Source organism: Phycodurus eques, chromosome 4, assembly GCF_024500275.1.
Source record: "Phycodurus eques isolate BA_2022a chromosome 4, UOR_Pequ_1.1, whole genome shotgun sequence".
NCBI lineage: Eukaryota > Metazoa > Chordata > Actinopteri > Syngnathiformes > Syngnathidae > Phycodurus > Phycodurus eques.
Window position 1 is genome coordinate 20,184,056 of NC_084528.1, and position 12,272 is coordinate 20,196,327.

General features: G+C 44.7%; 1 protein-coding gene across 4 annotated transcripts; it reads right to left on the minus strand.

Moving 5' to 3' along the window:
* Nucleotides 1-547: 547 nt before the first annotated feature.
* Nucleotides 548-8,907, minus strand: LOC133402090 (PR domain zinc finger protein 2). Of its 4 annotated transcripts, none has more exons than XM_061675671.1 (3): nucleotides 8,846-8,907; nucleotides 4,421-6,283; nucleotides 548-1,485 (listed from the first exon to the last, which is right to left on the minus strand). In XM_061675671.1, the coding sequence occupies exons 2-3, from the start codon at nucleotides 6,257-6,259 to the stop codon at nucleotides 1,150-1,152; spliced, it is 2,175 nt and encodes a 724-aa protein (XP_061531655.1). In that variant the 5' UTR covers nucleotides 6,260-6,283; nucleotides 8,846-8,907; the 3' UTR covers nucleotides 548-1,149. The 4 variants fall into 4 exon arrangements, with proteins under 4 accessions (XP_061531655.1, XP_061531654.1, XP_061531656.1 ...); XM_061675670.1 differs by lacking the exon at nucleotides 8,846-8,907 and adding an exon at nucleotides 8,566-8,660; XM_061675673.1 differs by lacking the exons at nucleotides 548-1,485; nucleotides 8,846-8,907 and adding exons at nucleotides 4,163-4,259; nucleotides 8,566-8,660.
* Between the last annotated feature and the right edge of the window lie 3,365 nt (nucleotides 8,908-12,272).

Genomic DNA, 12,272 nt, shown 5'->3' on the forward strand with positions numbered 1-12,272 from the left:
AAAGGTGATGTAACACAGTGGTAAACATGACCCTGTCCCAGCTTTTTTGGAACGTGTTGCAGCCATCAAATTCTAAGTTAATGATTATTTGCGGAAAACAATAAAGTTTATCAGTTTGAACATTAAATATCTTGTCTTTGTAGTGTATTCAATTAAATATAGGTTGAACATGATTTTCAAATCATTGTATTCTGTTTTTATTTGTTTAACACAATGTCCCAACTTCACTGGAATTGGGGTTGTGTACACACATAAACACACACACACACACATATATATATATATATATATATATATATATATATATATATATATATATATATATATATATATATATATATATATATGTCTATATGTGCCCTGCGACTGACTGGCGACCAGTTCAGGGTGTAGTCCGCCTTTCGCCCGAAGTCAGCTGGGATAGGCTCCAGCGTCCTGCGACCCTAACCAGGATAAGCGGTGTTGAAAATGGAAATTCACTACATGAAAAAAGTGAATAATATGCTAAAAAACAAGCAAAAATGACACAATGTTTCTGCTTCTTTTTTAATAGTGTGTAAACATGCAGAAAATAGGCAAAGACTAATGTTGGAAGCTGTCAAAATGTAATTTAAACAATTGAATATACTCCACAAATAAGCAAAAGGTGAATATGTATAGTATGTGTTGCAATAACTTGTTTGGTCCGGAAAGATATGGATTAAATACATCAAATCATAGACATAGACATGAAAAGCTTTCTTTTTTGTTTTAAATGCAATACATGAAAAAAGTTAATATTGTGCTAAAAAAAAACAAAAAAAAGAGAGAGATAATGACTCACAGTGTTTCTGTTAAGAAATATAGATTTCACTACTAGGTAGTGCAGCTCTCCTTGTTTAATACAAGACGCTGAGAATTGTTGAAGTTATCTTTAAGCACTTAAAGGTCTCGTCATTGATTGTGGGGGAATGCAATTTCATAGAAATGTCATTTTGAATTTACATCAAAATCATTATTTCAATATTGAGCTGTCAAAATCAGCCAAAAGGGCATACAAAAGTCTTTGTTGGCCATTAACTGCAATGGGGATAACATAGAGTTATATAAATACATTATTTTTCAAAATAAATATTGCAAGTGCTCCCGTCTTTGTATGTTTGGGACTTTTCAAGCCTCCATTTCAGAATCAGAGTTTTCCAGATGAGACACGGAGGAGCTGTACCATTCAGCGGGCTCCTCCTCTTCTTCGTGATGAACGCCGACGCCACCTCCGCCTCGCTCGTTGAGCATTTCCATGGCCACTTGGTGGAAGGGGTGCTTGCGTTTGGTATGGCGTCGCAGCGTGTTGCGCTCGGCAAAGCGCGTGTGGCAAAGTTGGCACTGGTAGGGTTTCTCCCCCGTGTGAACCCGTTGGTGGCGCTGGAGCTCGCCGGCCTCCCTGAAGCGTTTGGCGCAGATGGGACACACGAAGTTCCTCTGGCCCGTGTGGATGTGCTTGTGCCTCTGCGGGGGAGCGAAACAAGGACAGGAAATGTTAAATGACAGCTGTTTCTTATATTTTGACCCGAACCAAATTACAGCACAATGACACCTTGACTTAGGAGTTTAATTTGTCCCATGGACAAGCTCGTAACTCAGTTTACTAGTACAGTGCCCCCCAACCCCGCCCCATACTCGCGGTTCGCACCTGTGGATTCGCCTATTTGTGGATTTTTTTCCAATTTAAAAAAACAAAATTCTTATTTCTTTTTGTTTTTTTTCTTTTTTGGGGCACAACCAATCCCGAAAACACTTATTGACGGTATAAAACAATACATTTAAAAAAAAATTCAAATCTATTTGGCTCTGTGTGAAAAAGTAATGGCCCTTTTTAAATCATGAATTAACTGTGGCTAATCGAATAATTTTTTGTTTCATTTTCATTGAACACACCCATGCCTGACTACCTCCAGACCTGTTCAGTCAAGAAATCGCATAGAACCTGTTTGACAAAATGAACTCGGCCAAAAGATCTAAAAAGCTGCAATAAAATGGCACGATACAAGAAATTAAAGAACCGATGAGTAATAAAGTAGTTGACGGTCTGGAAAGGGTTACAAAGCCATTTCTTAAGCTTTAGGTGAGAGCCATTATCCTAAAATGGCAAAAACATGGAACAGTGGTGAACCTTCCAGGAGTGGCCAGGCTACGGAAATTCCCCCAAGACCACAACAACGACTCATCCAGGAGGTCACAAAGGAACCCAAAACAATATCTAAAAAACTGCAGGCCTCACTTGTCTCAGGGTCAGTGTTCATAACGCAACAATAAGGAAAAGACTGAACAAAAATGGCATCCGGCATGGCAGAGATCACAGACAAACATTCTACGGACTGACGAGACGAAGGTTGGACTTTTTCGAAGGTGTGTGTCTCGTTAAATCTGTCGCAAATGTAAAACAGCATTTTAGAAAAGGAACATCATACCAACAGTTAAACGTGGTGTGGTAGTGTGAATGTCTGGGCCTGATTTGCAGCTTCAGGACCTGGACAACTTGCTGTGATTAACGAAACCAGGAATTCTGCTCTTTAAAAGAAAATCCTGAAAGAGAATGTTTGACCATCAGTTTGTGACCTCAAGCTGAAGCCCCCTTCGGTTCTGGAGCAGGACAACGATCCAAAAGACAACAGCAAGTCAACTTCTGAATTAAGGTTTTGGAGGGGCCGAGTCAAAGTCCGGACTCGAATACGATTGATATGCTGTTGCTTGACCTTAAAAAGGTCATTCATGCTCGAAAATCCTCCACTGTTGCTAAATTTAAACAATTTTGCAAGGAACAGTGGGCCAAAATATCTCCACCAGTTATAGGAAATGCTTGATTTCAGTTTTTGCTGCTGAAGGTAGCCCAACTAGATATTAGATTTCGGGGGCAATTACTTTTTTACACAGGCCAGGTAGCTTTGATTTATTTTTTTTCCTTAATAAAAATAAATAAATCACCAATTAAAAACTGCATTTTATGTTTACTTGGATTATCTTTGTCTGATATTTATATTTGTTTGGTGGTGAAACTGCAAAAAAATAGGAATTTGAGAAGGGGGCCAATACTTTTTCACAGCACAGTAAATTGCTTAATTTTTTTTTCATTTCACTTGAGCGGCATATCTGAAGCTCGCCCGTAACTCCAAATGTGGCTTGCAACACACACAAAAAAAGAAGGGAAAAAAAATAAGAATAATAATCGCACAAGCGGCTTGTAACTTAAAAAAACTCATAAGTTGAGGCAGTTGTTAGTCATGGTACCACAGCATTATATAAATTATTTGAATATCAGAAGCGCCTCTTGGTATGATGCGGTGCAATTCTACGTCACTGTAAATTACAATGTCAAATTCATTTCAGCCGGCACGGTGGAAGACTGGTTAGCACATCCGCCTCACAATTCTGAGAACCTGGGTTCAAATCCAGCCTCGCCTGTGTGGAGTTTGCATGTTATCTTCGTGCCTTCGTGGGTTTTCTCCGGGTACTCAGGTTTCCTCCCACATCCCAAAAACATGCATGGTAGGTTGATTGGAGACTCTAAATTGCCCGTAGGTGTGAATGTGAGTGCGAATGGTTGATTATTTAGATGTGCCCTGCGATTGGCTGGTGACCAGTTCAGGGTGTACCTGAAATAAAATCTGAATTGTTCTGTTCACAGTGACATGAAAAAAATCAGACATGTCACATTAGGCAAAAAAAATTCTGAATTGACCTGCACTGTGAAGATAGCCCAAGATGGTACCAAAGCCCTAGCTAATAGGAAAGGTGTAAGGTAATTGCAGTATGTTGAACTGATAAATACATCACTGTAGTTCGAAGATCTTTGTATGTCGGGGAGGAGCTAATTTAGCATTAGCTATATCCTGGTTTAGCCTCAGTGCTATCATAGCTGCAGCTACAGTATATCTACAACAATAGAAACTCTTAACTGCCACGTTGAAACAAGTTAAATTAGCTGTCAAATGGGGGGAAAAAGACAAACTTTTACTGCTACTGGTGCTTTAAGGTAATGTTTGCGTTGTCTTTAGCTAGGATCATGGTCTAGTCAAAGTGCTATGTTAGCTCAAATGCCTATAAACCAAGCAACAGCTGAAACAAGTTAGCATTAGCTGGTAAACGCTGAGAATAACAATAGAGCCACTTCAGAGTTGGGTGACAAGCGAATGCTAAAAACTAACACGGAGGTGTCGAACTCACGGGCTACATAGTAGTTGATCACGATGATTGAAGACGTGAAGTGAGGATGAGTTCATGATCTGAAATCAAAATGTGACTGAACATTTTTGTTAACATTAAGACAATATGCTACAGTCCGTAGTCTACAAATTCTATCGGCTTGGGAGCAGAAATGTGTGACATGAATCCTGGCCTCGGCTACACACTTCCTGTTTTGCAGCTATGTTAGCTCAGCACTGACCTGCAGATGGCTGGAGCGCTTGAAGGCTTTGCCGCACTGCTGACAAACGTGAGGCTTCTTCTGCGAGTGCGTGATGGCGTGGCGCTCCAGGTCGGAGAGGTAAAAGAAGATGCGAGGGCACAGCTGGCAGTAGAGTACCCGCCGGGCAGAAGGGTCATTGGACGAATCCGTAGGAGACAGGGGGTCCAGCGGGTCTAGCGGGTCCAGGGGGTCCAGCTTAGGTGGCGAGGAAGGAGCGGCGGCACTGGAGAAGTACATGTGGTCGTCCAGGGGATCGGGGTCCAGGAGTTGTGTGTCTGAGGGGTCGGGGGTCAAAGTAGCAGCGGCTGCTCTTAAAGATAATGGCTTATCGCACTCGTTCGAGACCTGCTCGGCAGGTATGGCTTCAGTTCCGACAGAAGAGTCGACGTGAGTAGGAATGAGTAAAGAGGAAACAGTAGCTAGATTAGAAGTGAGGACATTACCGGACCCTCCTGACACGACCAAAGTGGGGCTGTTGAGACCCAATCCCATGACAGGTTGAGATAACGCAGTACCAGAAACCAGAGGAAGGGAGATCTGGGACAGCTGACCGGTTGAGGGGTCCAGGATGGCGATAGGGGTGGAGGTAGAGTCACCAGAGGAAAGGAGGAGGAACATCGGAGCCGAAGCACCAACAGTGCTGCGGGTGACAGACAGTGGAAGAGAAAGACAAAGTGGACCAGAGGGGAGCAGGATGGGAGCACTGGAGGAAGGTGTTGTAATGATCTGGATGGGCTGGTTGGGGCTGGATAGTCCAGAGGCCTCGGAGGAGTTTGCATCCAAACTGCTGAGGACTTGTGGAGTCAGAGACGGCAACTCAGAGACCTGTGAAGGTATCATGTCACCAGAAGGTGCATTTAGTGCATCAGCCATACTTAGACTGTGGTCTGAACCTGCTGAGGCAGGAAACTGCGAGGACACCTCGTTCTCGACCCGGCCCTCGGAGGTGGTGGTGTCCACTTGCGGCACCCTGAGTCCATCTGGGCTAAGCGTGTACGGAATGCCTTGGTCGTCTATGAGAAGAAGGTCCTGGGCGAAAACAGAAGCAGGGTAAAAGGCGGGTTCTTCTTCATCCTCCTCCACCACGTCCCGGTCTCCCTCACCCTCATATTCGTCCACCTCCATAATTAGCAAGCTATCGCATGCGTCCATAAAGCGTCCGTGCCTGGGGTCCCGGTTCTCTTTTTTCTTGGGGAGACTCAAGTCCAGAGGCTCGCTCTGCTCCTCCGCCCAGGCCACAACCTTCACAGAGTCCTCCACTTGCCTCTCTAAACATTCTTCCTTTACTTCCTGACCCAGCAATAGAACGTCATTGGCTTTATGGGTTTCTTTTTGGATTCCTGAGAGATCCGAGTGGATGGTCTCAGCATCCAAAACATCTCCCCTTGCGTGCATCCCTGCCGTGAGCTCCACTCCCTGGTCCTTGGTCTTGACTATAGATATTTGGTTTGTTTTTCGAGCACTACCGAAATGTAAGTCTTTGGTGGAACTGGCAGCGGAGTCCGCGTTGGGCGTCTGGCACAGAGGGGGAACCATAATTTGGATTCTGATTGGCTGCCTCGACCCATGAATCTCGCTCATTTCCTGGGGGGTGAGCTCGCAAGTCCCGCCCACCTCTGGCTTTCTCCTGTTGATTGACAGAGCATCCCGGTTGGAGGAGCATGACCGGAGGCTACCTGCCCCGGTAGCGTCCGAACTCGTCCCCTGCGGGTCCCCCTTTGGCTCGTGGCTCAGCAGCTCGGACGCTACTGCATACTGGCTGCCATTTTGGACCTCCAGGCTGCCTCTTGACAGGACTGTAGCCAGCTGAGCATCCATTTTGGGTCATACCCATTTAGACATCTTGGATATAAGAACATCATCATATATTAGTGCGTCAAATGATCGTAGCATTAGCCACAACAACAAAAACTTGTCAAATAAGTGTGCGTGTGGCGTGGGGAGCGCATGTCTTAGGTTTAAGACGTTTCCGACATACAACATTTCAAGACTAGGAATGGCGAACAATGAACAAATTTGCGTAGTGGCGTCAGAATGAAGTGGCCGTACAGCACGAGCAGGCACACACAGTTTCCCCTGAAATTATTGCTTATTTGATTGTTTTCTATTTGTAGCTATAAAGTTTTTTTCATGTAAATATTTATTGTAATAATTACATTTCAAGGTGAAGAATGGCGCACAATCAGAATCAGAATCATCTTTATTTAAGGAATTTGTCTCCGGTAGTTGGAGCCGCTCTAGTGCGACAAGTCAGTCAGTCAATTGACAGAGAACACTTTTGAGACATAAGTCTTCAATTAACCAACCAGGCATGTTTTTGGAACATGGGAGGAAACCCGGAGAAAACCCACGCAGGCACGGGGAGAACATGCAAACTCCACACAGGCAAGGGCAGATTTGGACCCGGGTCCTCAGAACTGTGAGGCAGATGTGTTAATCAGTCGCCTACCGTGCCACCTGTTTTATTCCATTCCATTCATATTAAATATTTTCTATTATCATGACTTTTCTACAGTGTTAGCGTAGGTTCCTGATAGACTACGGCACAGTGTAAGAATACGGCACAAGAGCGCAAGAGCGCACGCACCGTTACTACCGTACTTACTGTTTTTCGCTTGAATGTTTTATTATTATTACTTAGAAGTGTATTTCATACAAATATCTTACAGTACTAGTGGACTAAGACTACTTGGTCACGCAGCACAACTAGGTACACTCAGTCACCGCCATAGTCACTGTTTTCGAGTTGACACTTCTATATTTATTGCAAAGCAGTGTATTTCATACAAATTTTTACTGTAATTATGACTTATTAATGCGCCAAAATAGGTTAGTGATGGATTACGATGCAGCGTAAGATTACGACACAAGAAGTTACACTCACTTACCGCCATATTTAGTGTTTTTAATTTGATTTGATTTTATTATAATTATGACCTAGAACTGTATTTCATACAAATATTTACTGTAATTATGGCCTAATAAATGTGTTAGCGTAGGTTAGTAATGGAATAAGGCGCAGTGTAAGAATTACGTGGTCACGCGGCACGAGAAGTCATGCTCGGTTACCGTCATACTTAAAAGCTTTTAATTTTGATCGTTTTATAATTATGACCTACAACTGTATTTAAAGTATGTATGTATGTATGTATTTAAGTAAATATTTACTTCGTGACTTTATTATTTCGTTGGAAGGGGCATCTTAAGAAGGCATGCTGAGTAACTTACCACCATACTGTTTTTCATTTGGTTGTTTTATAATTATGATTTGAATTTTAGTAGGCGGCACGGTGAGCCACTGGTTAGCACATCTGCCTCACAGTTCTGAGGACCGGGGTTCAAATCCCGGCCCCGCCTGTGTGGAGTTTGCCCCGTGGCTGCGTGGGTTTTCTCCGGGCGCTGCGGTTTCCTCCCACATCCCAAAAACATGCGTGTTGTTAATTAAGACTCTAAATTGTCCATAGGTGTGCATGTGAGTGTGAATGGTTGCTTGTTTCTATGTGCCCTGCGATTGGCCCCCGCCCCTCGCCCAGAGTCGGCTGGGATCGGCTCCAGCGACACTACTGAGGATGAGCGCTCTTGAAATTGGATGGATGGATGAATTTTAGTGATCGACTGCGGCTCGTTCCGACTTACGTCGCCGCCGTAGAACGGAACTTCCCGTCGTAAATCAAGGACCCCCGTGTATATGGGTCAAGTGTGCGAGATGCTAATGAGCCTGTCACGTGACCTCACAAAAACTACACCGCGTCTTATCAAATGTGACGTTCACTGACAGTATGTTATATTATGGAACCTTTTTTTTTAAGAACATAAAAGAATGAAAGGGCTCGCGTGGGGGTGTAGCCGAACACATTGCACGTCGTCTCGCCTACTTCCTCATGTAGACACGCAGTACAGAGGTAGTGATATGATAAAAATGAACCGTTCGTGGGGTTGTTTCGTAAAAGAAGAAGGCGATAAGAGACGAGCCGAAGAGCAGGACGTGGCCCCGAAGCACAGTCCAGGGTGCGAGCTGTCAGTGCGCCATGACGTGACGGGAGTTCGAACCCGCGACGTCGCCGGCCGGCGGTCCGGCACACCGACACGACAGCCGCCAAGCATGCACACGGAGTGATATTTACAGCTTTCGTGTGCAGGAAGAGAGAACGGCGCTTCCTCTTCGTCCTCGAACCTCCAGCCAGCCATTTTAGAAGCCGAGGGTCCGAGCAGCACAAACTTTACGGCAGCCCCCCCCCCCCCCCCCCGCCCCCCAGCCCCGAGCTCCTCCTGTCGGCTGTTGACGACGACCGGACGAGGCTTCGAAAATGCATTTTTTTTTTTTCATCTTTAATGAAAATCAAATTTAAAAAAAAGTGTGCTCCACCCGTACGCAGGCGCCGTGCTATGAAGGGACTGGCTTACCCGAGCCGTGCACGCTTCCGGAGGACCAAATATGTCTGAGCCGTGTGCAGGGTGATGCTGGCTGGGGCTCGGCGAGGGAGGGGTCAGGGGGAGTTGCTATGGCGGAGCAGCCTACCGGGTCCGAGCAGCGGCCATCTTCAGCCTATTAGGCATTTAGGCTGCTGTGGAACCTGCAGCCTGCAGCTCGCAGGCTCTCTGTGTGTGTGGGGGGCACGACCACTGGAGAGGATGGAGAGGTTTAAATGAAGTCTGATGACACCCAGCTCAAGTATGGAGTCACACTTCCTGCACTGTATATGCATGAATTCTGTGGTGAAGATCCATGCATTAGTTAGTCAGGCACATGTAAAATTGGTGAAACAGGAATTCCTCGTTTATCTCGGGGGTTGCGTTCCAGACCATCCCTGTGATAGACGAAATCCACAAAGTGGCGACCTAATATTTAGTTTAATATTGATATATAAAGCTTCATGTACTGTATATAATACCAAAATGTAGGCGTATGTGGTGCAGGTAGGCGGCACGGTGGACGACTGGTTAGCACATCTGCCTCACAGCTCTGAGGACTGCGGTTCAAATCTGGCCTCACCTGTGTGGATTTTTCATGCTCTCCCCGTGCCTGCGTGGGTTTTCTCTGAGTTCTCTGGTTTCCTCCCACATCCCCAAAACATGCATGGTAGGTTAATTGAAGACTCTAAATTGCCCGTATGTGTAAATGTAAGTGTGCGGATGGTTGTGAATTTCTATGTGCCCTGTGATTGGCTGGTGACTAGTTCAGCGTGTACCGTGCCTCTCGCCTGAAAATAATTGGGGAGTCTCCAGCACCCCCATGACCCTGGTGAGGATAAGCGGTACAGAAAATAGATGGACGGATGGAGGTGCCGGTATTATTTTTGTCCACTTGGGTTCTCCATCCTCACGATCTACAGTACTGTAGTATCTGTGTCTATCTGTGACTGATGCGTGACTTAAAAAGGCAGAGCGTTCCTGGTGTCGGACGATGGATTCAGCGAATGAGAGTGTAGACTTGGCCGGCTGTTAACTGGCTAAACTGTTAGCCACTCTGCGTGCTGAGTGGCTCGCCGTTATTTTGTGGCAAACGGTAGGTCGTGTGTGAATGTGTTTGTGTTTATGTGGTTACTTTTGTCCAATTAAAAGTCCACCGGCGGCTTCTTCGATGCTTGACCACCAGTGGAGGGGATTACAATTCACATCCATTTATCCATTTTCTACAGCACTTGTCCTCATTAGTGTCACGGGTGAGCCAGAGCCTATCCCAGCTGACTTTGGGCAAGAGGTCCAGCCTGGATTGGTCGCCAGCCAATCACACGGCACATATAGACAAACAACCATTTACACTCACATTCACACCAATTGAGTTTGCTGCCATCGTGGGACTATTACTGTTGATCATATGTCTGTTGTTGTGCCCATTGTTCTCCCATCCTTCCCGGGTCACTCAACCCCTCAATCCTGTTTTTCTCTCTCTAAGAATGCACACACAAGCACAGGGACAACATGCAAACTTCACACAGGAAGCCGAGTTTCGAACCCAGAATCTCAGTTCAGTTGGCTAAATGTGCTAACCACGAAACTGCGCTGTCTATTTAATTAGTGTACCCCGCCTCCAGCTCACCCATGACTCTAATGAGGACATGCACTATAGAAAATGGATGGACGGACTAATTTTGATCAGTCAAGAGGAAATGACTTGGACTGTCATGAATATACATCCATCCATCCATCCATCCATCCATCCATTTTCTGAGCCGCTTCTCCTCATTAGGGTCGCAGACGTGCTGGAGCCTATCCCAGCTGTCATCGGGCAGGAGGCGGGGTACACCCTGAACTGGTTGCCAGCCAATCGCAGGACACATACAAACAAACAACCAGTCACACTCACAGTCACACCTACGGGCAATTTAGAGTCTCCAATTAATGCATGTTTTTGGGATGTGGGGGGAAAACGGAGTGCCCGGAGAAAACCCACGCAGGCACGGGGAGAACATGCAAACTCCACACAGGCGGGACTGGGGATTGAACCCGAATCCTCAGAACTGTGAGGCTGACGCTTTAACCAGTCGCCCACCGTGCCGCCCATGAATATACAATGGAGTCCGAAAGTCAAGTAGTCCTTTTGTCACATTAAAACAAGTAAGGCAGAAAGGTTTATACTATTTACCATGTTGGAGAGATAGAGTACTATAAACAGTATTAAAACAAAAAAAGACAAGGTATAGAAATAAACTGGTTTTATAAAGTGTAATTACTGTTCGTGTGTTGCATGTGTGCCTTTTAGGGGCGTGGCTTAGTGAGTGACATCTGGAGCTGGAGTCTAGTAGTCTTCGTGTGAGCATCTGGGCGTGAGTTGTGTCCTACAGCAGCTCCTTGCGCGTTTTGTATTTGTGTGTTTGATTGTTTGTACCGTTTCATAAATGGCGGAAAGTGCATCAGTGACTGTGGCTCTCCTTGCCCACATGTGATGGCATCATAGAACTTTAATTGCACCATTTTTTATTCACTTGAGTTTGCTCATACATACAATTTTAGAAAACAAAGCAAACAAGTGACTTTAATATGTTTGTCACGATTTTCACATATAAATAATGCCACGTAATTAAATATTGTTTTTCATATTACAATATTTTTTCCCAGTGCTTCAGTAACTTACTTTCTCCCCCTTCACATCGTCCTTTCCGGCTCAGCATTGAAATGTTTATCAACTTCTGCTCCACAATGTTCTTCTCCTCAAACTCCACTGTATACTTCAGCTTTACAGATGCCACATCTGCTGTGCACTGTGTGTTTTGCGGGAGTGATGTTTACTGCAATGTGGTGAAATGGGTCATTTCAGTCACCAGGAGGCACAACCTGTTATTTTTTCAGGGGGTGGGGGGGGGGTTAAAAAAACATATACAAAAACGCAACTCTGCCACGTAAATCATTTGGAGCAGTTTAGAACCAATATTTTTAGGCCAGCAGAGAAGGCCTCACTGACTTTACATCACGGCTTAAAAAGACTCCGACTCCTCTGTTGGGTAAAAAAAAAAAAAAAAAAAACGATATGGCCTGTATAATAGAAGCTTCACCCATCGCTTTAGTGAGCGGTCGTTCCAAGGTACCAAAATGCCACAACATGGCACCAAAGCACTACTTTTATATTAGACAGAATTTGGTCTCAGCGCCAGAACAGAGAATCGGCAAGTTTTACAGAGAATAGCGGAGGAAAGGTTCCAAAAACGTTCATTAAAAAAAATTAAAAAATAAAGCCTGAAAACTTTATTGATCAAAAATATTATTTCTATGTTTTTAACATTGTGCTTTTTATTTTGGAATTTGTTCTTCATAATTAACTTCATGTGTCATTTTACCATTTAGTTTTATCTTTTATCCTGCCTTTAAGTTGGGCTTTTATTTAGATTTTCAT

Bases quoted from the DNA above. Each gene is read 5' to 3' on its own strand.
- LOC133402090 (XM_061675671.1), bottom strand. From the start codon at position 6,259: ATGGATGCTCAGCTGGCTACAGTCCTGTCAAGAGGCAGCCTGGAGGTC. The intron at 1,486-4,420 runs GTCAGTGCTGAG...GCTCCCCCGCAG, and splicing joins AGCGCTCCAGCCATCTGCAG to AGGCACAAGCACATCCACAC.